Consider the following 26,814-nt stretch of genomic DNA (forward strand, 5'->3'; position numbering starts at 1 on the left):
TAACAAGTGTTTGTGCTACTAGGGACCCTTACAGAGGAGAAATAGAAGTTTTTCCTTGGTGGGGGGTGTTACGGTGAATGAAGTGAAAAAACCACAATTTTTTTTTTTTTCACAGCTGAGCATGGTACCCGAGATTCAACTGATTTGATTCTGGAATTTTCAAACTCTGGAAGTATTTCTCTCATCAATTCTGGAATTATTCTCCTAATTTTGTATTTTTTCGTCAATTCTTTTTTTTTCCCCTCATATTTTCCATAAGTGGAGAAATAAAGTATATATTTCTTCTCAATGGTGGAGAGACACTTGAAAATCTAGGATGTAGGATGTCAATTAACATACGGTGTCCTGTAAGTGCTAGCACGGCCTTTATCTCATCAACCGTCCGTCGTAGAGGTATGATTCCAATTTAAAAATTGCCCTACCCGATAGTAAAGATTCGATGTGTAACAAAATCTATTTTGTATACGGTCCGTATGTGCTCTAACTTCCAATTAGAAAGTTTTTGCCGTCAGGAAGAGAGAAAAAAACATGAAAAAAATACCCACTTTTCTAAGTGCAATATTCAAGTTCGAAAAAAAAAACCACGGAGGAAATTCGGGAATGTAAACACGTGCGTTAAATGCAGAAAAATCTCAGTTTTTCCGCATTTAACGCTGTGCTATAGCACTTACAGGGCACCCTGTATAGGCATATACGTTAGATCAGTCGTCTCTGCTATTGGCGCTGGGGATCGACCCCCAACCCTTCTGAATTTTCTCAACTCAGATTTTTCTTCTCACTATATATATATATATATATAGTGAGAGTGTGTGTTCTGAATTTACATAAAAAATTCTGGGTTTTCCTTTAATTCAAAATTATATAACTCTGAATTTTCATTAAAATTCCGCGATTTTTTCTCTATATTTCTGAATTTCCACCAATTCTGGGATTTTTCTCATTAATTCTTCATTTTCGTACGCGATAGATATTTTTCAGCATTCCTGTATATCCTGAGATACTGCATGTCTTTGGAGAGTAGACATCCAATTCCCCTCTCACAAAATATATAAAATCGGTACTAAGAACCAAAGTTGTTCTTCCACCGGGCCCTGCTTCTGATAAGGGCTGCCCTGGGCAGTAACTAGGATTTCTGCCACTCATTCAAATTTAAAATCCGATAATTTTATAACCATGTTCTTTATTGTGGCAAACGAAAACTGCCATTCACTAAATTTTGCCACCCGGGCCAGTGGACCGACCTAGTTCCAACCCTGGTCCACGCAGTGCATTTTCCTCGTATAGGGGCCAACTAATTTTCTTGGGCCCTTTAAAATTGGTTTTCTTCCCTAGTTCCACCCTCTTTTTTTCATCTTGAATTTTTCAATTCACACACACACATGAAGGTACAAAATAATCTTTCAGAATTCATTTTGATAACAATTATACATAAATATTACACGATAAGACTAACTATGCTTCAAATAATGTTATATGTTTGCTCATAGCCCAAGCCTGTGCTTAACAAGCCCTCGGTTCACAGGATTATTTTCATTTATCACGACGAATTCATTGCTGTGTGTGAAATGCAATTTATCACATTCGTTATAGCATGGAAATTGTAAAATAAATGATAAAAAATAAATTTAGAATTTTATACAGAGGCGGCTCGAGAAGAAATCTACCAGTGTGGGACCTGTTTTTGGCACCACTCAAGAAAAAAAGTCTGTCAGAGTGGGAAGTTATATTTGGCACCCAATCACATTTTTTTGGCTTCAAAAAAAAAAAAAAAAAAAAAAAAAAAAATGTCAGTCTTTTAACTCAGATTTGTCACCTCTTTTAGAGTGGCGCCCCATGCAGCTGCCCCTGGGGAAAGGTAGGTGGTTCGAAATTGAATTTCGCTACAGGAAATAGGTGGAACATTGCCCTTCAATACAGAGGACCGTGACATCAAAAAGGTTGGGAAACACTTAGACAATGCTAAAAAAACAGAAATTCACTTTATAGTGACATCAAGCTGAAACAGCAAGAAAAAGAGCAATTAAAAAATCTGTTCAAAATTGTTTCTTGAAAATTGATGACCTTAATACAGAGGCTCATTAATTTTAAACAAACTTAACATTTTCTGCGATTGCTGTAGGGTGCATTACAAACACTTTTTCTAAGAATTGTAGAAGGGCGAGACATTAGTGTCAGTGAAGCAATACAATGTTCTCTTTCACTGGTACATTCAACTATTTTTTCTCCACAGCTGTACTCCCTCTCATTTAAGTTTTTATTTTATAGCAAGAAATAAAAGTCATCTCACAGTGATTGGTAGTATTTGTTTGTCTTTGCACAAACAAGAAACCCAAGTAACCAGTGTTTCATACGCAATATCAATTTCTTCATCGCAAGGCTGTTTGAAATGAATCTGACTGACCAGTTCAAAGACTAAATATAAATCTGAAAATCCTAAACAAGATATTAAGCAATATCCCGGTTCGGGCATGGATGTTTACTAACACTAACAAATTCCCTGGATGGATCATGCCGATCCCTTGGGAATATGTGTGAATCACGACTGTCACTTTGGTGATTTTTAGCAGTCCCGAACAGGAAGAGAAAAAAAATGAACTCTATGCCATAAAACAGGACTAACAGTTTTTCAGCTGTGTACAACGAAATAAGCCAGATGTGATAACTCCACCACAACATAAATTCATAAGCAGATTTGCCTGCAATCCTGAAAAGGTTGGCTTCGTCCCAGAGACTCCAAATGTGGGAAGACTCAGAACGTTCATCTTTTTATACATAATTACCTTACCTAGATGGCCTGGAATATTGTTCTGGTTGCCTCTACTTAAATTACGGCACTGCAGACAAGAACATTATATCTGCCAGTGACTAGGATTCTCTTAAACGCCTCATTAAATATGAATATGAGCCGAAACACATCCCAATTTTGCTTTAACTGTAAAGTCAGTCTATTTCTAGTTATTTGAAGGGGGAAAAAAACCCCACTAAAAATGTAAAATTTTAAGGGAGCGAAAATCAAGCAGTGCGACAGATACAATAAAGGGGGAAAAGAATGACAAACTTATACAAGATTTAGATTAATAAATAATTTATGAGATGACACAAGTATAGATATTACATGATTATAAATATAGCCAGAATATATGTATATATGATGAGCCCCTAATTATCTCAAAAATACCGAAGTTACTGATATACGCTAAAAAATAACAATTCTAAGACATTATCATTTACAAGATTTTTAATTTTTCAAGTGAAAGTCATTGCTAGGTAACATTTGGCAATTAAAATTAAAAAAAAAGACAAAAATGATCACAGCGAGAATTCAAAATCATATTAAAAAATTATTACTGCTTAACCATAATCAAGAGCAGATCTAGTAGTAATGATAATTACGGATTGATAATAAAGATTATAAGCATTAAACACCACCTGAAAAACAAAATAAATTACATAAATATATCAAGCTTACAACTTTTAGGGAAAATTTCTTTTTAATGAAAGTTTTGCAATGACATAAAACTACGAAATAAATAACATTCTTGAGGAAGAGCATCATACAGTTTCATGACCAATCAAATATTCAGGCAGAGGAGGCTTCTCTTTCAGAACAGCTGTAGAAAAAAAAATTGTAACTTCTCCTTTTCCAAAGTGAAATATCTACAGCTAAATACAGGTGAATGCTTGCCAGACAAAAAAAAAAAAAAAAGATAGCCAGTTTCACTGAGTTTTCTTCATTTGGTGTTTCGGGATAAGGAAAGAAAAAAAAGGAATAATAACACGCACGCACACACACACACACTTCAGCAGCACTCCTTAATTTTACAGTCGTAGAATTTCATACATTTTTTTTCTCTTTTGTATTTAAGTGGAACTGTACAAGCAGAATCTGTGGATTAATTCATGTCCATGCTACAGTCTTCATCACTCGATGACGCGCCTTCATTATCGTCCGGACTGGAATTCTGGTTGTTCTGAGGAGCACCGAGTGCAGCTGGTATGGTAGGTCGATTAGAATGGTGAACTGTCGATAGTGAGTCCCGCCTCATGTAAAAGAGCACATATGCTGCTTTCGACTGAAATAGAACATGTCATATATGCATCAGGTTTAATTTAATTAAAAAAATTCACATTTTTATTAGAGACAAATAGATGCATGAATAAGTACCACCCAACTTGTTTTGGCCATCTAATGGGTACTGCTGTTAATGGGAAACAAAAAAGATAAACAAATCAATTGACTGCTGAAGACTGAATGGAATGACAAGACTCCCACTAAAGGATTGTTATGATTAGCTGATTGTCCTTCTTGAAACTTTTAAGCCTTTCTTAAAATGAACCTCATCTACGGTGCAGGGATACCAGGCAGTATATAAACAAAGTTTACATTCTTAGATGCACACCAGAAAAAAAGGGGGAACTAAGCGTCTCATGATTGATTCCAATACGTCACTTATAGAACAGTACTTGACAAAATTTCATTTAGCGAAGTTAAATGGCATGTTTTTTTGTTTGATTTAATTGCAGCAGAAATTTGATAGGTCTGCTGTGTGTAGTAGGTAGAGTATAGGACCAGGGCCGTCATTTCAACTTTCTCCAGGGCGGGCGAAGAACATGTGCTCAATGTATGAATATATATTTTTGTATATATACATACCATTTTTAATGTATTTTCAAAAGTCAGGGGGGCAACGCCCCCCCCCTGACTCCCCAAATGATGGGCCTGTATAGGACACACAATGAAAGTTGTGGGTTCCAATCCCATTGTAAGCATTTTTAGATGACTTTTTTCTCCCTTCCATCTTCATTTTTTTTATTTATTTTACTTAATCAGAATTTTTTTAAAACAGGAAAGTACTTCCAAAACTTGCAGAAGATAAAACTCTCAAAAAAGTATTGTTCATCAGGCAATCTTTGCGAGCATTTTGATGTAAAAAGAATTATTTTCTTTGAAAAACCAATTTCGCCACTTTGAAAAAAAACTTGTTCATCATATATACTATCTACACGTGTAAATATCATTCTCCAGCAATGAAATTTTGTCGCTGTGGTGGCCGAGCGGTCATAGCAATGGACTCGCATCACAAGGATACAGGTTGAAACCCCACTGTCTGCACAGTGGTGGTTGGCTGAAGTTAAGTTTTCTGCGGTTCCGAATTTTGAGGCACAAATGTGTGCTGATCTCTCCGTTAAAAAGTCTTGCCATAGAGAGCAACAAGCCTCTCTACAACGATACAATTATTCAATCATCACACTTCAGTCGTAGTAACTGATGGCAGCACTACACGTAATAAAAGAATTACAAAGAAACAAACATGTTTAGGTTCACAAAATGTACATGCACATTCCAACATGTACCAATTCGTTAGAAGTTTCGCAGAATATTATGAATGATGAGCATGTGTGGTTTAGTAGTAGTAGCAATGAAATTTTGGGGAAATACAAGTTTTTGGTTGTTTTTATAGGAAAAAAATATTGATTTTTCATCTGGAATTTGATTTTTTTGTTTAGAAAACATTATTTATTTTTGTTTTTGCTTTCAGCTTTTTGGGGGAAAAAATTCAAAAACAGACAGCAGTATATGGTCTACATCAAGAAATTCAGAAATTTTATTATATAAAAATTTATTAAAGTGAATTTATTACTGTATTATTTTAAAATATTGTTTCATTTATACACAAGATTTTTCAGTTTTACAGTATCAAAGTTAGCGGAAAAGTTAGTTGGAATGCATTTTTGGCCAAAGCTCTGCCTCTTGTGATGTTTTACTATTATTTTTTCTCCTTGTAGCAACCAATCACTGTGTGTTAATTCCTCTAGTTTAACTAAGAATGTAAACTTTGTAATTAGGCTACCAGGCATGGATTTATTACCCTTAACCATTATTACTCTCATCAAATTAATACCAGGACCCCAATATGTTTATGTACCACTTTATGTACACACCTTGGAAAAAATACAAAAAATAGGCTGCTTTTACTTTTTGTATCCACCTCGCTATGCAAATCTTAAATTTGTGGCTTTACCCGCCAACAATGTGTAGCAATTGAGGAATGATCCACATCATACTTCATGGAAAAAAGATTTAACATACGTATGATAGGTATCAATTTTCATGATTCATATCTATTAATTTTATCATAGCAATAAACAATACATACAACAACATTATCTTCAGAGGAGGCCGTCACACTACTGTCATCAAAGTAATACCAGGATCCCAAGGCTTTGTTCTTTGCATAGGCTGTATCTGGGAAAAAAAGATCACATCTTGCAATCAATATCAAAATTAGTTGATATGAGTGCATGCGCTAACATAAAATAGCCATGTCCTGAGCTAAATTTTCTTGATAATAAAAATTAATCCAATGAGGGCATGCATGATTAATCAACGATGGACTATCAGTCCCTTGAAATCAAAGAGTGCCTGTGTCATCGTAAGAGAGATTTTCAGCCACTTAATGTGAAATGAATGACTACATTAAAAGATAATGTGTTAAAAAAAGCCTTGAAGAGTTGAATGGTATCAGTGGATATGGTAACTCTTCATATCAAACTGAACAGTCTGGACATTCAAGGAATCAATCTTCATCAATGTGTGAAAAAAAAATGAGCTCACTATGTCACATAGCATGCTACAACACACTTTTATTTTTCACTATGGCTCTCGAACCCGACTGCATAGCGTATATGGTGCAAGATTAAAAAGATGTTTAGGTTTTTATCGTCGTTGAAACTCTCCATCCGATTGTGAAGTTTATCTTAGCTTTCAGTTACTATATTGAACTTTACAGTGTTCCATAGTGTGTTTTATGAAACTTATCTTTAAATTTTGGGCTGTTCCTGGAATGAACTGAAAGATTTCGCGTAGAAACCTATATGAAATTATACGTTTCAGCTAACAGATGTGGTTCTGGAACAAATTATCTTCATTATCCGAGGTATCGCTGAACATTGCCAAGAGCAAAACAGAGAAAGACATTTCTCCCCCCCCCCCTTTTGATAACCATTGATGATAGGAAACAAGAAAATGCTTTATCAAGCATAGAAGACTAAGTGTAGTTGGAGACATGGTTTAAATCAGTGTTGTGACCTAATGTAACTACATAAAAATAGTAACAGGGCATATAAATTTTTTTTGTTAATTCAATAAAGTAACAGGAGACAATGTATAAGATTCAGCAGTATATATTAATTATGTATCAAAAATGTGCAAGAACTGAAGGTTGATTAGTTTCACAGCTTATTTGTTTAACGTGTTAAATAAAAAATTGTATTCAATCATAAATTGATTATTTGCCAGCAAGTCAAAGGATTTCAATGCATTTGAATAACCTATTTCTGGCTTGTGATTTGAATTACTTGCAAGTCAATGTACCACTCCAACTTGAAACTTTTAGTTTCTTAATTTTGCAACAGTTTTTATTTTCATTAATAATTCTCCTGATTCTCAAATTTCATATTTTGCGATGGAAAGTTATTGCCAATTTCAATTAGCAAATTTTAGCTTGAATTTTCAATGAATTATTCATAAAATTTTAAGCTAAGCTTCAGCATGGAATAAACTTGTATGAATTTTTTTTTTTTTACCAATTCATAATTTTTTTAAATATAAATTGAGTCATATTGTCGGCATCAATAAATAGGATGAGGAAAAAAAATAGAAATTATATTTTTGCCTTAAAGTTTAGAATTTATTAAGAACAAACCTATAAAGTTATTAACAAAGTGGATTTTCCCTCATAAAATTCCCTTATTATGCATAATATTAACAGAAGAGAAAAAAAAAAACTTACAATGACCACCACCCATACCACCATAGTGGTTTGCTACTGCTATGAGATCGTAGACTGCAGGACCATGACCTTGGTTGATGACATATTTTGCCATGTTCAATCCACTGTAGGAAGAAAAGGTTCAAAAAATTAACATTCAGATTGTGCCAAGAAGAAAAACTTTTCATGAAAATGTAAGTATATCTATCTATCGCTATTCAGTGGGACACTTTGCTTATGCAGACCCATGCCAACATTGTCTTAATTTTTTTTTAAATTTTAATCGAACGTTCATTAAATGCAGCACCTCTGACACTGAAACCTAGAAAAATCGGGCCATGCGAGTTTCCCCCCCCCCCCCAAGCAACTTTGAGATCTCAGAGTCCCTTAATAAGTCATGAATATTCAATGCGATCCCAACCTGCATGTGTCCTTGTGGGCCATATATATGGATGTCTAGCCACTTTAGAACCCCCTCACCATCCCGTTTTCTTCGTATCAGAGCTCCTACAGTACATACGACAAAATATACTTTCCAACATCAGTTCCGCGAGCTCGACCATTCACTAAGCAAATGAAGCCGGGTCCAGACACGCTGTGCTGAACCACTCATAAACCTGTTTTTAGCCCACAGTGCGAGGTGGTTTTGATGGAAAACAAGTCTTTGCATGTTTGGGCATCAAGTAGAGCAGTGGCGGGTTTAGACCCGGCTTTACAGATTGCCTTCCACACATAGACAAAATAGACTAACTCATAAGTTTGTCATCTGTCAAACTCTCTCACATGCGTATATGAATTCATTGCTATGGTAAAGATCGATGCAATATTAAAAATAAGTAAAACACCACAAAAAACTCAGACACCCAATTTTTTAAATCAATCCCATAGTATTGATTGATTGATGATCTCTCACGCTCCATAGTATTGAGAGTATCTGCTGTAGCTACGTAGTTTATTGCGGCAGGCCATAAAAACTGCGGACAAACCGTAGCAGCTGGTAGCAAATTTCACATTATCTTCTTTAAGATGTCTATAAAATTAACATTTTATGTAAAGGCTTAGGCCTATGCATAGTAAAAGTATCAGCAATAAATATTTTAAACTGGTATCTTCGTTAACATTTATATGATATGTATCCCCTCCAGCTACACTTTCCTTACATATATATCTTTTTTTTTTTACAGACCTTAGCGAGGGAAAGAAAAAAAAAATCAATCACCTTTCATAGGGCTACCAATAAAGTTTCTTGATGAGGGAAACAACAGAGAGAAAGAGCCAGAACATATTTCTTCCTTCTACTCTAGGTTGTTCTCGACCTAGAGTAAGTTAACTTTAATTAAACTAACTAATTAAGTCATATCATTTGCGAAGTAATTTTTATTTTGTACCCATCAGTGACATTATACAGAGGTTCCACACTGTGTATGCATTGAAGGTTGATAAATAATTGGGGACCACACTTTATATCATAACACTTTGTCATGCACCAATTTGTTAGACATTCTCCAAAAAAATGTTTACAAGGTGCATGGTGTAGTAGTAGTATAAAGCACTGAAAAAGAAAAGAAAAAGAAAGAGAAAAAAAACAAACGCTCACTTTACAGGGAACTCTACCAAAATGTCCAGCTTATCTCGCCAATATCTGTTGTAAGAGAAACGCTTCAGGTGGATGATGAGGACTTTTGGTAACTGCCAAAGATCAAACTTTTTTGTGGCTTGCTGATGCTTTTTACACGAGGGACAATACCATGGATCACCAGCTCCCAATTTTTCTGTTGTTGTGAACAACTCCAAGCACTCACTAAGTTGCATGACTTGTTTTTTCTGAGACAGACGAGTGTTCCAGGAGTCATGAGTGTCAACAGCCTTTCAAGGTGAAAGAAAAAAAAAAAAAATGTGTTATTGGATTACATAGGACTAGACCTTTATAAGTTGACTACCTGGTAAGTTAACCAGAAAATTGTTGTACCACTGGTGGTCAACTTACACAGATTTTGCTCTAAATATAAATATATATGATTAAGATCATAAACATTAAAATAGAAACAAAAAAAAAAAGACACGGTGGCATTCAACAATTGCAAAATATTAATGCATTTTTTAAAACATAGGGTGTCCATAATTAAAAGACCCTATTTTAAAGTAGCCTACCTGCAAAACTAGTTGTCAGAAAAGTGTGAAATTTTGTGGAGAACTTCATGAAGTGATAGGAATTTCTTTCAGGAGGAAAAAAAATTAGTTGCATGATGCCAAAGAGGGTGTTTCACTTTGAATACCTGTAGTAAACATGTAAATTTATGTGATGTCATGCAGCAACTGTTATAAAACCTAGAAACATTAGCAGATCTTGTTCCACCCCCAGCCTGCTAGGCCTTCTGTTACAGAAAGCCTAAGCCTTTGTTACAGAACAAAAAGTTAATAGCCCAGAGGGCAGATATCAGAAAATTTTCATGCATTCCGCATATCGTGTTTCACAACGTGTTCGCTGCTCACAATGACGATAAGTTTATGAGATCACACTTTCTTGGTCAAATTGTTTTACCAAAACAGCAATTCCACAGTAACTGCTTTATGGAAATATCGGACTTGGAAGAGGATTTGAAAAGGTCCAATGAATGTTAAAAACCTTTGATAACGAAATTTGAAACCACAGGATCGTTGGCTGTTTGTCCTGGAAGAGGAAGAAAACCTGTTTCTACAGACATAGTACAGGAGCTTTCGCTTTAGGTGGAAGAGGATAGAGCTTCAAATTCTCGTGGTAGCAGTAGTGTCAGGCGTGTAGCACAGGCGTGGATAGACCACATTCAACTGTCCATAAGATCATGTGGAAAATATTCTCAGATATTATCCGTAAAAACTTTCACTTGTGCAGTGGTTGCTTCCACATGATTATGACGCCCGACTCTTTCTAGCTTGTGTTGAGGTGGATTCAGAATGGCCTTGAAATATCCTCTGGACAGATGAAGCACATTTTCAGACATTTTCACTTCTGAAAATGTGCTGAATTCTGAAACCAGAAAATCTGCAAGCTATCTTAGAGGTTCATTGCATTTACAAAAAGTGACGGCATGGTGTGGATTTACTGCACCATTTATTCTTCGTCCCTACTTCTATGAGGAGTTATGTTCCACAGGTCCAGTGACATGTTCGATCGCCGGGAAGAGATATTCATTACTGTTGCAGAACAAAATTGTTCTGACTCTGCAAGCACGTCACTGCCTTGCAGATACAATCTTTATGCAAGACGGAACTCCTCCACACATTGTAGCGTGTGTTAAGAATGTTCTTAAAGCACATTTTACAGAAGAATGTGTCATCAGCAGGCACTTCCCTAATCTATGGCCTCCCAGATTCCCGGACCATAATCCATGAGATTTTTGGCTTTGGGGGCATTTGAAACGTGTGGTAAGTCATGGCAATCCAAGAACTTTACCTGATTTTAAAAGCAGCATTTCACGGCACTTGCTGAACATTTCCCCGCACACAATTTTGTCAGTTGTGGAACATGCCATCTTGCGATTTCACATTGTATCTGAAAATGATGGCCATCATGTGGAACATATTTTGTTGCAGTAACGATTGTAAAAGTGTTTAACAATTGTTAAAATTGTAAATGTTTGCCTAAATGTGTTATCTCTTAATAAAATGTCCTCTGGTGGCAACATGAAACTAATTTTTTTCCCCTGAAACAAATTCCCATCACTTCATGAAGTCCTCCGCAAAATTTCACACTTTTCTGATGATTCGTTCTGCCCGTAGGTTACTTTAAAATAGGGTCTTTTAATTATGGATGCCCTGTATTAATATGCACATCATACCTCAGCTTCTTGATGATCGTAGAATCTTTCTTTGATTTTCATTTCGAACTCAATAGCTAAGTATGTTTTGTCTACAAAAAAAAGAATTTAATTGAAAAAATTAAATATTCATTTAGAATATATATATATATATATATATATATATATATACACACACACACACACCATATATATACTCGTGTATAAGCCGACCCCCCCCCCACTTCAGGACCGCAATAAATTGAAAACCTGTGTATAAGCCGACCCCAAAAAAATCTGTGCAGTTTAGAGAAAAAAAAATTCTTATGTTATCATGCAAAACTAATAGCTTTTGAAAATTATCAATACAAAATGATTCAAACTCCTTAATCTATGTCTTCTGAGTCTCCAAGCTGTCTCCTTAATCTATGTCTGCTGTCTCCATCCATCAGATCATCATGGGGGTGCGGCATCTTCGTTTTTATCCTCATCATCATGGTCACTTTCAAAGATGATATCTTCTGTTCTGTCCATTGCATTGCTGATGCAACACTTTTTGAAGGATCGGATGATAATTTCAGTGGAAACAGAATTCCACGCGTCATGTACCCATTGGAACACTAGGCCAATGTCAGATTTCTTGAAGGCACTTTTTGTGGTTTCTTTATCATCAGAACTCATCCATTTGATTTGTAAATTCCCCAAATAGTCTGAGAGGCTTGTTGATGCTCACATCTAAAGGCTATACAATCGACGTTAGCCCACCCGTATCAAAGCCAATGATTTTTTCGATTTTTTTGCCTCGGCTTTGACATCAGTTCTGTGGGGTTTGAACATATCCCATACCAATAATGCCGGTTTCTCAAACACTGTTACAAAAATTACTACTGATTGCGGGGGTAGATATTTTTTCATCAAAAACTGACCCGAGTATAAGCCGACCCCCCCACTTGGAGAACAAATTTTTCCACAAAAAAACTCGGCTTGTACACGAGTATATATGATATATATATATATATATATTTTTTTTTTTTTTTTGAACAAATTACAGTTGAAAAATTATCTTAAATGCTGAAAATTGAAATGAAAACGAAATTAACCATTCAAACAGTTTTAAAATTTTCCTGATCCACATTGGAAATAAAAGCCTGTTAAAAACCTGAGATATTTTGAGCTGATCAAAATAATGCAGACCAGGTTTGATGAGATATCTTGGGATTGCAGTTGTACGGGTTAAAGCTCCAAATAGCTCTCTAATGTCATAGTTTATTGAAAGTTAAACAAAGAACGAACATCTCATCAAGAAAGTCTGTTGTGCTGCAACTCCCATTTTTTTATTATCTTATTTTTTATCTGATCCTGAAAAAATTGAAATAGTTTCTCACAAAACGTACTAATTCCACTTTTAAGACAGTGGAATTTGGTTTATTCAAACTTTAACGAACTCCCCATGGAGAGTTTTAAATCTAATCTAATTTAATGCTAAAATTTCTTGTTTAATTCAATTTAGAGGGGGAAAAAATCATAATTTTAATATGAGTAAATACAGACAATTGCATAGGCATAAAGTTATTGGAAATATTAGGGGGGGGGGGGGAGGTGATCAAACCTATTTCCATAGGTTAATATGGAGATGATGGCAAATAATGGAAAGGGTGGCTCAGGCAGGCTGGATATTTGTTTAGGTCTATGGATACTTGGTGAAAATCCACAAGCAGTGAGACATTGCTTTTCTTGAACAATTTGTTAAATCTTTATTATCTAGAGCTATTGACTGCTGACAAACAATAAATATTTAACAATAAATTTAACAAAAACTTAAAAATAAATATAAAAAATATAAATATAAAAATATTTAAATATTTACAAACAGAAATAAGGACTTGTCAGACCAGTCCCAAAGACAACCCCAGATTTTATTACAATTTATAATGAAAAAAACTAGCACTTCCTTTGAAAACGGCATCCTTTGTACATCAGAATTTAATTTGCTTTCCATGGTGGATTTATTGTTTATTGCTCAGTTTGGAGAAAAGTTATTGGTTTCTTACCAAACTCAACGATCTAAATAAATTTTTAAGACAATTATTCCTGCTTAATTTGCCAAAAGGGTTTGATTGACTAATGAACAATTTTAGAAATGTAAAATGTAAACTATAGTCAATAACATGTAGAAATAATTCAAAATGCTATAATTTGTACATTTTTAGGGTTTTTGTTGATAATTTAATACCTATTGCAACATTGTTCAGCCAGAATGCATTGAAATTGTGCACCACTTGCCAGGAATTGTGTTGCTCACCTCAGGAAACAGATTTCTTCTCTCTCTCAAAACAGTTTCTTTTAACAAATTCTAATCAAAATAGATTTCCTTAATACCAAACAAATTATTGGCAAAATTAGATAAAAAGTTATGTAACTGATGATCAGTAACACTTTCCTGTAAATCAGGCTTTGAGCATGGTCAAGGAATTAAACAGATACGCAGATTCCAGAATGGTGGAATAATGTAAGATGTAGCAACTATAATTTTGGAGCATTTTTTAACAGTTCTGCAATGTTATTTCAATGCATTAAAATTGTAGCATTTGAAAATTCCTGATATTCTGCAAGAATATTATGAATCTTCATAAAAATAAAAAAACAGAGGAAAATACTTACTTGACAATTTGAGCAAACTGCCATCATTTGAAAGCTTCTCAACTTCAACACTTCCAACAGAGTTGACACTCTGTACATTAAAGAGGTAGAAATCATCACTTTTATTAACATTGTTGACATCATCAGGCAGATCTTTTTCAATACCTTGGTCTCCCTGATCGCTATCATAATCATCACCATTCGCCATCTCCACTTCTATAATAGAAGAAAAAAAATGAAATAAAATGTAAAAGATACATTGAGGAAATAAGCTGAATCAATTGAGATCAGTAAAATGCATAGAAGAAAGAATTTGCGAAATGCGTTTTTACGATTAACAGACCTGTCAACCTAAGAATTAAAAAATCATACTCCATCCCTAAAAAAGAGTAATACAGCCTGTTTTCCAATTTATAGTGGGGGAGGGGGGGGGTTACCTCATAGTAAAATTTTTTAGGAGGAAATCATAATTATAATCAGAAAAAGTAATTACTGCATGAGAAAATATATGGCTTATTTAAAAAAAAATTCTCAGGACGACAACAGATCAGTAAAACTTTGTTCTCTTGTGTATTTTTTGACATTTTTGCACTACTGTTTCCTCTAAAATGAAATATTATTTCACTCCCTGGGGCACACAGTCCCCTGATCACGTGGAAACATTAAAAAAAAAAAAAAATTCATTAGATGAATGCTAAAGTGTCGAAAACCATCCAATATTCATAACTCAAAATTTAACATTTCAGTCACCTGAATAATTGATATTAATAGAACAGAATAATATCACACTGGAATCAAGTGCATTATTTTTTGTCAAAACTTTCGAAAAATCCTGAAAACTCTCAACCCTGAATAACAAAACAATAAAAATTTTGTATTTCAGACATGGTGAAATTTCGATGATACTTAAATATCGAGAAAATAATGGTTTATTATTGTAAATCTATCGAAAATGTGTGAATTATGAACTCAATTTTTCGCACAAGTTCATTCGGAAAATTCGAGCTGAATCAAAAAAATAAAATGAAACCATAAAGGGTTAGGATGGCATGCAGATTTTGATTGATTGATCCATATATTGATCCATCAAATGGATGCTAAAGGATTGGTGCATCACTCAGTATACTGTCTAATACAGAGGTGGTTTGAGACATCGTTTCGGCACATAAGCTGCATCAGTAAAACTGCTGCAAAAACTCCCAACGGTGTTTCACTGTTTCTTACCGCGTGGGAATTTTTGGCTAGGTTCCATGGAGTGAGATGCCAACCAACGGAATATTGATGATTCTAATGCCTGCGACATAAGCAGGGAAACTTCAATATAACCGATTCGGTAAAAAATCATATTTTAATAAGTAAAAGCAAATAATCGTATTAACTTGCTAAAATCGTAACAGTTGGCAAGTATGGATTAACATAGCTGCCAACTTTGGAATTAAAATTAGGGAGGTTTTTACGTAGACCCAAATTCTATATAAAAATTATATAATATTAATAATATAAAAGGGATTAATTAATTAATTAAAAGGGATTTTTTGGACAATGCAGGAATTTTCATTAATGAAGGGAGTTTCCTCTTGTGCAAAAATGTGACATGAAAAAACATCGCCCAAGAGTGCCAATCATCTTCAACCAGGTTAAAATTACCTGTCTTTTACTACTTTCGAATCAAATCACTGCAAAAAAGTAATAATAAATAAAAAATAAAATAAATAAATGCATCGGCTCCAAACAAGACACATGGTCAAAGCAAATACAAGTCATTTTGCCAATTTTGGATGTTATGACACCGAATTGACGCTGGCTATTTGGCAAATTTTATCTTTGCCCATCGAAAATGAAAGACTTGCTTTGTTATTTGACACAATGGCAATGTGCATGTTTGTATGTATGGATCTACTTTGTTATTTGATTAAAAACAAAAGCATATCTTTCTTTGAAGTAAATTTTTTGGGAATAATTTGTCCCTAAAATTAGGGATTTTTTACAACCACAGCTCAAATTTGGGAGATATTACAATAAGTAATAAACTTAGTGCTTGCCTGATCATTAGATTTTTAAAAGAATTTTTTGGGAGTTTGGGGGAAGATGGATTATAAATTTGGGATACTTCTGGAAAATCTGGGGGACTTGGCATTAGAATGAATTTTAGTAAAAGAAACTTTGAAAAAAAAAAGGGGAGGGGTGAGAAATAGCCAAATAGCTTCTACACACGACTGGTTAAACATATTTGAAAAAGGGGCAAGAGGAATGGGGCAATGGGAATGTGCCTTTACTTTCATTCATTTCTGTATGTAATTCACACATATACAGTAACCTTCAATACAACCTTCAATTATAGAGACTTTAGATTTAACAAATTCAAGGATATTAATTCATGGAACTTATATGGCCCTAAAAATTAATTTTTAACTCTTGTAGCTAATTTATATATATAGTCACTTGCTTTTTGAATATCTTTCACTTCTTCTGAGAAGGAATTGCAAATTTTTTTTAAAAATTTCTCTTTTTAAATAGTTAAAAAATTACATTTTATTCCAAGATAATGAGCCTATGTATGTGCATCCATAATATAGAATTCTTGGGGGAAAAAATAGTTTAGCATCAGAATAAAATTAAATGTTTTATGTTTGTATCTTTCTTAGTTCTCGAATGAAAATTATGTATAGTATATACAGATATGTGCATGAAAAGCTTTCATGTTGCTACAAAAATTTCTTTCTTCTCATTTCATCGAGTGCAATTTACACATCCCAGCAGCTTATTTACCCAGACATTTTTTACACCACCACATTTAATTCATCTGCTTTTAGCAAATATTGCACCAAACAGATTGCATCATATATTCCTCATTACAGAGAAGTTTTTTACAATACTAAGGTTTCCATATATTTTTATATATTACAGCAGAGCTTTCACATGAGCATTTTCGAGACTTTCTTTTGTGAATTTGAATTTGGTTTGTTACGGTGCTTTGAACATTTGCAGCCTTCATTCCCACATTCTTGTCTATTATGAACAAGCCCTCTTCCCACAGCTATGACTATCCAAAATCTCGCGAAGAAATCATTTTTTCGCATTACAATCAGCAGAATCGAGTAACATTTTCTATGCTTTTTTTGACAAAGATCCAAAGCCAATAGGTGACTCACATATTAATGAACGAACCAACAAACAGAGAAAAGAATAGATTGAAGCAAGTTTGGCGAGCAACAGTATACTGCAGAACATTTCCAGTCAGTCAAGGGCTTGTTACAGAACAATGCAAACATTTTGTTTTGGGCTTTCATCATTGGAATGTAGCAGCTTGTCCTGTGACATTAAGAATAGTGTTTCTGCAAAAGTCACACATTCAACTGGTGACATACACATGCACAGTTCAGTCTTGACCATGCACGATTCCTTTTCATTATTGGTTTGAAAAGCAAACACTTTTCTGACCTAGAAGATGCTGTCATTACATGTTCTGCTCTGGTGATGAGCTTTTGAAAAAATTGACTCTTTCTTGGATTTCACCGATGGAAAATTTCTATTGAACACCACAAATTTTAATATCAGACGTGAAACTTTTAGAATCCAGAAATCCAGAGATTCTCCCGAGGCACTCATAGACTTGATCAAAAAACAAAAAATTTAATCCAATTAAGAAAAAGTTCAATCCCCCCCACCAAGGCAGGTTGTGCTTTGCCCCTGAGCAGAATATAATTGCATGTCAGTTTTTCCATGCAGAATAGAGAAATCACATCCACATACTGTTCATAAAACATAAGTGTTTCTTTTCATGGATGCTATCAGTGAGTGATAATCTTGGGTATATGAACTCTTAAAAGCTTTATATAGCTTCAAGTTTTATATTTTCTTTCTGAAGACATATTTAAACAATTAAAGAACTTCAAAATACAAAGCAGCTGACAAAAAAACTTGTTTACCGCATGGCTGTTAATAGAATACAATAACTATTATATAGGAATTTCGGCAACCAAGGGCTTCCCCTGATAAATGATTGCAGATAAACGCTGAGTAAACAAAGCCACGTCTTTGCCAATTGCTTAAATGCGGTCACTAAGACTTTTTTTTACGGTTGCACAATGGAACTGACCAGGGCTGTTCTCTGGGTGTTTTCCCTAACAACCACGGCAGTCATTGAATTCATGACAACGTGAAAGCTCGCATAAAATCTAATTTTCTGCCAAAATCCGGAGAAATTGTAACAAATCTGGAAAGCAGGAAGAAGGATGAAAAATCCGGAGAGTTGGCAGGTTTGTAATACACTTTTAGAAGATGAAAAAAAAAAGTTAGAATTAACATTTTCTTTTTTTCATAACAAAACTCAGCAACCTATGTAGGCGATATTATAGTTAAAACAACCCAAGTTAAAATACTAAAATTTGAATAATATTTTTGCACAACAAAGAGGCAATGATGAGGATATGTTTTACTAGAAAGAGTTTGCCTGCTAACTTTACCGATTTTTTTCATGAACAAAAACCAAAATTTCCAAGTCTTTCTTTCTGCATGTTTTTTGCTCTATGAATTTGACATGAATATTGAAGAGACTGGTTCAAAAGATTTGAAATTGATACACATAATATTTTAATTTAAAGATCATACATTCAAATAAAATGCTATTGAAGAAATTTTCTTACCTCCATTCATCTTTTCTTCAATTAGGTTTTCAATGTATTCCCAATCTTCCTCACTTTCAGGATTGTGAGCGAATCGTCTGAAAAAGTTAATAAATAAATGTCAAATAAATGTATTTTATTTGTTTCCAATTTGTCATCAACAATTACGTATAAAAACATTAACAAATAAAACAGAATGACAAAACATTTTTCTCATGATTAATCAGAAAAGATAAAATGGCAAACAATTTTTTACCATTGGCAGCTACTAAAATACAACAATATTGTCAAAAACTAGCCAATTGGCAGCACTAACTTGATGAACATCTCAAGTGCAAAACTTGAAAGTCAGATTAATCATCAATTAGTCATTTATGCATGATGCCACTAACTGAAGACATGTGAGATTGTCCATCAATGATGACTTATATGGCAAGAAAGGATATTTTATTGCTGCCATCAGTTATAGACATGGTGCTAAATACTGTGCAAGACATTTTTTTGAACATCTCAATTTTAGACTATATTCTTTTTGCAGTTGTCTTATTTGGAATTAATTCAAAACATAAAATATCAAGTATTTTTAAATGAAAAATTATGCTTGAGATAAACTTCACGTGGCTTACAAGTAGATATTTTTGTATTTTCCCACTGAATTTGTGCAGGATATTACATAAAATTATGGGGCAATATAGTATACACCCAGTGGCCAAAAAATTAGGAACATTTTGCTACTCACCACTAATATTGTATAGGACCACCTCTGGCTTTGATGTCAGCAGACATTCTTCTAGGCATGGACTCTAAAAGTTGCTGAAACCGTTGAGGAGGAATATTAGCCCATGCTAATGAAATGACAGCACTTAATTCCCTCAGATTAGAAGGTAGTGTTTCAGAGCTTTTAACAGACTTTTCAACCTCGTCCCACAAATGCGTAATTGGGTTGAGATTGGGCGACTGAGGGAAGCAATTGAAATTCTGAACCATGTTCCTAAAAACCAATCAGATAATTCCAGCCACATGGGAGGATGCATTGTCCTGCTGGAAATATAGCCATCATCATCAGGAAACATTATGGCCATAAATGGATGGGTATGGTCAGCAACAATATGGAGGTAGGCACTGGCATTGATGGATATTTCTAATGGAAATAAGGGACCAAGTGTATATACCAGGAAAATGCTCCACAGACTGGGATTCCACCACCACCGGCTAGAACAGTTGTCATGTGGCATGCTGGCTTTATGCAGCTTGCATCACACACTAATTCTGCCATCAACGTCATGGAGAAGAAATCTTGGCTCGTCAGACCAGACAACCTTTTCCCATTCATCAAGTGTAGAATTTTGACATTCTCAAGCCCATTAAAGCCCTTTTCTTCAGTTTTGCAGTGGACTATTGTTGGTCACCGGCTTTTAAAACCAATTTATTTTAAGATCCGTCTTGTAGAGTGTATGGATATGCTTTGTAATGATTCTGACTTGTATTGTGCTGCAACTTGTTGCATTGTAGCTCTTCTATTGCTGGCACAATGCGTGTTAGTTGCATGGCACCTATTTTGTTCACAAGAAATTTCCACCCACTAGTCTATTTTTTGCTTGAAGTTTTTTCTTTGCTTAGCTGTCATTCTTTGACTGCTTGAGATACTGCTGTACTAGAAAAGCTGAGAAGGTTAGTGGCTTCGAAGATACTATAACCACCTCTTCTTGCGCCCACAATCATTCCGTGTCCAAAGACACTCAAAACTCGTTTTTCCAATGAACAGGCAAACTGCAGCATTAACTGGTGCTTCTGACCAGTAGAAAGCTTTTTATCAGCAAATCTGATGTATTACGTCAGTGCACATTAGGGCGAGTCAAAAAAAAAAAAAAAAAAAATTCATATTTTTTAAGGGGCACAGCGATATAAAGGTGCTAAATGGTCTCATAATAACATGTGATTTTTTTTTACATTCTGATTAGTGTAACTGCCTCTGGATTGATATTGATTTTTTTTTTCAAGGTAGGTTTCAGTTACTGTTTCGACCAATTACGTTATTTTCTACAAACATAGACAATTCGTTACGTTGTAGTTGTGAGGGGTGGGTAGAGTGGGGGAGAGTCTAGGAAGACCCTACGCGTGCTCATGCGACGCCCATGTTTCCCAGTATAAATCCAGCTGAAATAAGGCGAGGTTGTGTTGCGCTCTCTTGTGCCATTTTCACCATGGATCATACTCGTTCAAAGTGGAAATGTCCGTTATTTCGTGATTCAAGTGACATTAAATTGAAATATATTACCAACCTATGAAGATGTTACAAAGTTCTATGAGTGGAACCGTCATAAGATAAAACGTGATAATGAAACTAATAAAGAGCCCACGTATAAAAAACTAGGGGACATTGTCGGAGCAAAAATTGAAGAAATACGGTCAAGAGCATCCATTTCTTCTGCCCAACATAAACGAGTGAAAACGATGTTAAATACCTATCATGTATGAAATACAAAAATCTTTTAAAAATCACACCCTAAAATACAGAAGCAGCAATTAGAAGAGTTTCGCCATCAATTATTGATTGACATTTATTTCATCTTGCCAGTGTAAGAACATCGAAGAGCGCATTTGCCCCAAATACAAAATGTACATGCCAGAGAGAGAAAAGCTTCCTAATCGACCAACGAGCGACCAAAATTCTACAAATAACTGCTTTATACTTCGACAGACGGAAGGATAAAACTAATCATATCAGAAAAAAATTTGTACATTTGTACGTTTTGATGGAATGTCCTGAAAATTTAATTCCAGCAACGTATTTCGTCAAGTTTTACGCTCCAACTTGGTTCCCTATGAAAACTCACCCTTCCTGTAAAGATGGAACACAGCACCTGCTCAAGCTCATCGCTACAACTAGGTATTTGCCTACAGAACTGAAAGGCAAAACATACCCTGTAATTCTCACAGAAACATGTACTTCGCACACCCTGAAAATTCTTCACCACAACGCTGACAGACTCCGAACAGCACATCCGTGAACCAGCAGCCCGCCGCATTCAGAAAAATAGACTCAGACTGTTTCAACTTTCTATTGCAAAATTTGATGTATCATCTTACATTGATTTCATTGACTAGCGGAAGTAGAACATATCTGATCCACTGTCATACTCTTTTACCTTGGCGGTGACCTATCGGTTAGAAATTTTTCGGAATATGGACCGGGTCGCAGTATCGGTTAGTAAGTCTCGAAACGCTTTGCCGAAATTCAGTAGTAAGAAGAATTTTTGCGCTATTTGAAATATGATAATATAAATACCACTTTTAAACATTTTTCTTGTAATAAATAAATGTTACTCATGTGATTTGTATTTGTTTTATAGACAGACATTAAAAATTTATTTTAAAACTACACTTTGACAAATCATCAAAAAAAGTGGGTTTTTTTGTTCAAAATACACATTCTTCAAAGTCAATCCGGAGGCAGATGATAACCCATTCTTAAAAAAATTTATATGTGAGCTAAAGACATCATTTGGCACCCTTTTCATGCTGTGCCGGATAGAAATTAAAAAATGTTTTTACATAGAATGGTGACCCACCCTAGTGCACATGCTGCACAGATTAGTCGAAGTTTGAGTGATGGATGCCCCCAACTTTTTGGTCACTGAGCGATGATTCATGATTGAAAAGAAATCATGTGGCAATTTCTTTCAATACTCTTAATTATCATTCTAAACTGAACCTGATTCATGTCATGTGATCTTTAAACCATGGGAGGGGGGGGGGGAAGGGGGAAGAAGATATATTCCAAAACTAAAGACTATACTGTCTTTAAAGACAGTATATATTTTAAAAATTGTTGAAACTAGAAATTCCATAAAAATTTTTTAAAAAAAGGTTAGGAAATTAAACAAGATTGAACAGATAATCTTAGAAATTATAAAAAAAACTTACTTCATATTATTTAATATAGTCCTATACAAAGCATCATAAGTACAACTTTTGTTATGGACTAGTATGAACATGGGATGTCCAAACAGTTGGGAAGGTCCTGCGCCATATGTCATACCAGCCTTATACCTGAAAAATGATTAAAAAAAACAAACAAAAACCCATCAACACCTCTATTTTCTAAGAGATAAAAAAATCAAAACAGTCATGCATTTATACTTTCTCTAGAACACTCAGACACCAAAAAATAAATCCACACTGAATTGTGTTACCTTTTTTCTTTCAAATAAACTGGAAGGAATAGTGAGTTTCCACAGCTGTCTAGATTCATTGGACTTTCATATCTGCATAAAAATATTGAAGAAAAAAAGAAAACTCTTACATTACATGCTCACGCAAATGATACTCATTGTTTCAATCCTTACTTTATCTGATAAGTTTGCTACACATTTATTGAGGAAGAAATAAAAATGAATGCAGACATGCCAACTTTTGGAATTCAGGAATCCAGAGATTCTCCCAGGAGGAAGGCCCAGTCCAAAAATTTTTTTATTCACTTGAGAATTTTTTTTTTTAAAATTCCCCAGTAGGTCCTGCATATGCCTCTGAGTGAAATATAATAATGCAAAACATTTGTCTCTTCGTCTGAGACCATCAGAATTGACCAACTTTCTAATAAGAGGTAACTGTGTGTATTTTGTTTAAAATTTTTATATATACTGGACGTTTTATTTTTAATACAACCGCATCACGACAGCTTTATATCACACAGTCAGCAGACAACAGCGACCATGTAGAGCTCACATAGACCACTGTAGCCGCTACAACATGCAGCAACTGAAGTCGCTAACATGGAAAGCAGGATTCAGATCAGCCGCACGGTACTACACCAAACAAAAGCAAATTTGGATGTGTGGCTGAGGAAAACATGCACGATTCTGACAGCATAAAAAAGAACTGTAATGAAAGGGGAGCAGGGAACTACACATACATTTGGATGTGTGGCTGAGGAAAACATGCATGATTCTGACAGCATAAAAAAGAACTGTAATGAAAGGGGAGCAGGGAACTACACATACAAGCTGAATCTAGTGCTCTTGCGAGTTGGCAAACTTGTTTTCAAAACATTGTGAAAAAAATCTGTTTCTATGGCTGATGCCAGACAAAAGTGATTATATCTGCATGTGAAAATTCCAGCAAACGCACAAATAGTGGTCACACGAGCACTGTTTGTCACGAAGAAAGCAGTTTAATAACAGAAAAACTCCTATCCATGAAGTGCTGCACAATTTTTTGTATCAGCAATTGTCTGGCAGCTCCAGTTGATTCTCTATCCCCCAAGTGTACATCGAAAATGATTTAATTTAATGCTCGTAATTTTTCAGCTGAAATTGGGAGAAATTTCCAGTAATTTCCGGGAAGCAGGAGGAAAGTTAAAAACCTGGAATCTAAGTTCTGTCTAAATCTGAAGAGTTGGCAGGTCTGTTAGTGTGTGCAATTTTTACAGATTATAAATTACATACACGCCCACAAAAATATTTGTCATATCAATCCTTTTAGTACCATTAAAATTAATTTGTTAATATTTCATTTTGGGGAGACAAAAATTGAAAAATGGAACAAATAAAAAAAACATGCAAAATTAAATTTCACCAAGTTAACTGGTATATTCACCAAGTCAGATTCCTATGAGATACTATCTATGCTATAAATCAGAGGTTTAAAAATTACAAGACGTGCTCCTCTGCAGTTTCCTGGGAGTAAACAAAAACTTCTGAATTTTTAAAACTAAGTTATGAGCTTTTTTCAAGCTCAAATAAAAATAGGGTATGGAATGGCACAAACAGAATTTTGGAAGCTTAGAAAAGGTATAACAGATACTTCAAAATCTTTGTTAAAGGAAAATATGAAAAGAACCTGGAAATATCACTTTTTGTGAAATCTGACCACCTGTTATAAGCGACTGCATGTCAGTCTTAATAAATATTATCCTAGATTCATATATTGTGTTGTGCAAGGTAAAGGTGACCACCAGTGTACAGTGACTGGTGCACAACTTTTCCAGTCTACAGGCCAGACAGCTAAAGCTAACAGACTATGAACTGGTGTACTTGTGTTGTGAAATAGATTTATTTTTAAGGTACATCTTTCACGAGTCATCAACACAAAGTTTTCATTTCCAGTACTGCATTTTTTAAAAAGCATAAAAGAGATGAACTGGAAAATTATAAAAAGACAAACTCACACATAAATTTTATCACGGTCTGTAATATTTGCTAGACTTTCACCATTGTCAAAAATTTTATGAATTCGGTGACTATAGACATCAGTTACAATAAGCTGAAAATAAAAAGAATTTAATAATGATTGAAGTCTTTCACAATTATTTTGTAAAAATTCAAAACTATTATTAAAAAATAGTGGTTCTCGAAGTGTAAATCACAGCTCCTGAGTATATCACCAAACACTGTGAAGAATGATGAATTGCGAAGAGGATATTGATGTGTGCCTACTCAGTGGCTAGAGATAAGAGTTTACCTAATTTAAATTATTTTCATGATGGAAGTGGGGAAGGGGAATGTCACAGGTATAACTATGGGGCCAGGAAGTTGCATGTTTCATAAAAACAAATACAATGCCACAACAGGCAAAATGCCCAACAAAGTGGCTGAGAAAGAGACATAACAAATCTCCCTACAAATAACAAACATCCATAACAAATATGGATGTCACATTTCAAAAATACATCAACCCAATTAAAAATTCAATTACAAACAATATATATACATGATGAAATATTATACAATGCCCATAAAGAATACTTATGGTTGTCTAATTTTAAGTATGGATAGCTTCTCGATTTCCCCAACATATTTACCGTATTTCTTTTTAAATGTGTCAATTGTGTTAGAATTTACTACTTTTGGGATGAGCTATTAAATTTATTAATAACCCTATAAGTCTGAGAAGCACCAGTTACATTTGATCATTTTTGTTGCACCACGGTCATTTTCTGCACACGAGGGCTAATTAGACTGGGACCTACAATTTATTGCCGATGCCAAACGTCAAGCTTGTTTTTATACTTATTGAGAGGTTGGTGAACCACCAGTTATATTCCTTTTCCTTTAGTTTAACAGAAAAGCAGAAGGAAGAGCACTAAGCCTAATTAATTTCCTCAACTTTCACCTACTTTATAATAATAAATATATCTAACTATGTTTAGATGAGAAACATAGACTTGAAGTTTTTAACTCATTCTTAACATTACTTCATTCAATCTTGAACTTTCTCAATTAATACGAATACAGACACAAAGGCTACAACAGGCAAATTGCCCAACGAGGTGGCTGAAAAAGATGCCCATAAAAAATATTGATGTTAAATATAACTAACATACAGCAATACAATATATCATATATCACGCGAAAAACTAACTAATAATTATATAACACTGCTCATAAAAAAATGTATTACCACATAGGTATACATAAGAATGTGAAACTCACACTGTTAGCCGGAATGCCTACAGTTTTACTCACTGCCTCACACAGATCAGAAATACAACCATGTTTTGGAACAGTAACTTTCATCTGAAAAATTGAATTATGCAAAATTTCAAAATCGAGATGAAATGATACAACAAATTCATTAAGAAAATGTATGAAAGCAAACATAAAATTATACAGCCACCACCCCATATTTTAACTGATTGATGATTTAAAAAAAAAACTTGCATTCATTGGCCTTTTCCCTGAATCAGCTGGAACAAACCGTATTTCTTGCTGCTTCTCTTTTTTGAGAGGTAGAGGCAGTGATAGGTAGCAGAAAGGATCAAATGTCACCGAGATTTTTGAGCATTGAGGACACACCAGAGTTGATTTAAGAAGTCCATGGAATATATCCACTATAATGGAGTTGTTCCTTTTCAGGTAGTTTTCCCAAGCTTCTTTAGAAACAATCTAATAAAAGGGGAGAACAAAAGTTTAACAAAGATAAAAACACTGTCACTAAAATCTATTTTTAAGGTATTATGGCAGTCTTGGGTGTAAAGGCAGCAGGTGTGATGGATTACAC

The 26,814-nt window shown here is 34.5% G+C and overlaps 1 protein-coding gene across 1 annotated transcript in view; it reads right to left on the minus strand.

Annotated features, from left to right (window-relative positions):
* Positions 1–3,472: 3,472 nt before the first annotated feature.
* The window catches only part of LOC149075574 (ubiquitin carboxyl-terminal hydrolase 4-like), a 52,824-nt gene continuing 29,482 nt past the window's right edge, over positions 3,473–26,814 (minus strand). The window contains exons 11-22 of the mRNA XM_089243061.1: positions 26,475–26,699; positions 26,247–26,330; positions 24,983–25,077; positions 23,010–23,081; positions 22,741–22,866; positions 18,835–18,911; positions 14,210–14,404; positions 11,591–11,661; positions 9,370–9,638; positions 7,794–7,897; positions 6,159–6,247; positions 3,473–4,073 (exon numbers count right to left, since the gene is read on the minus strand). Coding sequence (XP_089099187.1) covers positions 3,894–4,073; positions 6,159–6,247; positions 7,794–7,897; positions 9,370–9,638; positions 11,591–11,661; positions 14,210–14,404; positions 18,835–18,911; positions 22,741–22,866; positions 23,010–23,081; positions 24,983–25,077; positions 26,247–26,330; positions 26,475–26,699 — 1,587 coding nt within the window. The 3' untranslated portion in view covers positions 3,473–3,893. The remainder of the gene's footprint in view (positions 4,074–6,158; positions 6,248–7,793; positions 7,898–9,369; positions 9,639–11,590; positions 11,662–14,209; positions 14,405–18,834; positions 18,912–22,740; positions 22,867–23,009; positions 23,082–24,982; positions 25,078–26,246; positions 26,331–26,474; positions 26,700–26,814) is intronic.

This window comes from Pholcus phalangioides, unplaced genomic scaffold (assembly GCF_987345545.1).
Source record: "Pholcus phalangioides strain wild (caught in Gottingen) unplaced genomic scaffold, Ppha-v1.0 ptg000015l_1, whole genome shotgun sequence".
Taxonomy (NCBI): Eukaryota; Metazoa; Arthropoda; class Arachnida; order Araneae; family Pholcidae; genus Pholcus; species Pholcus phalangioides.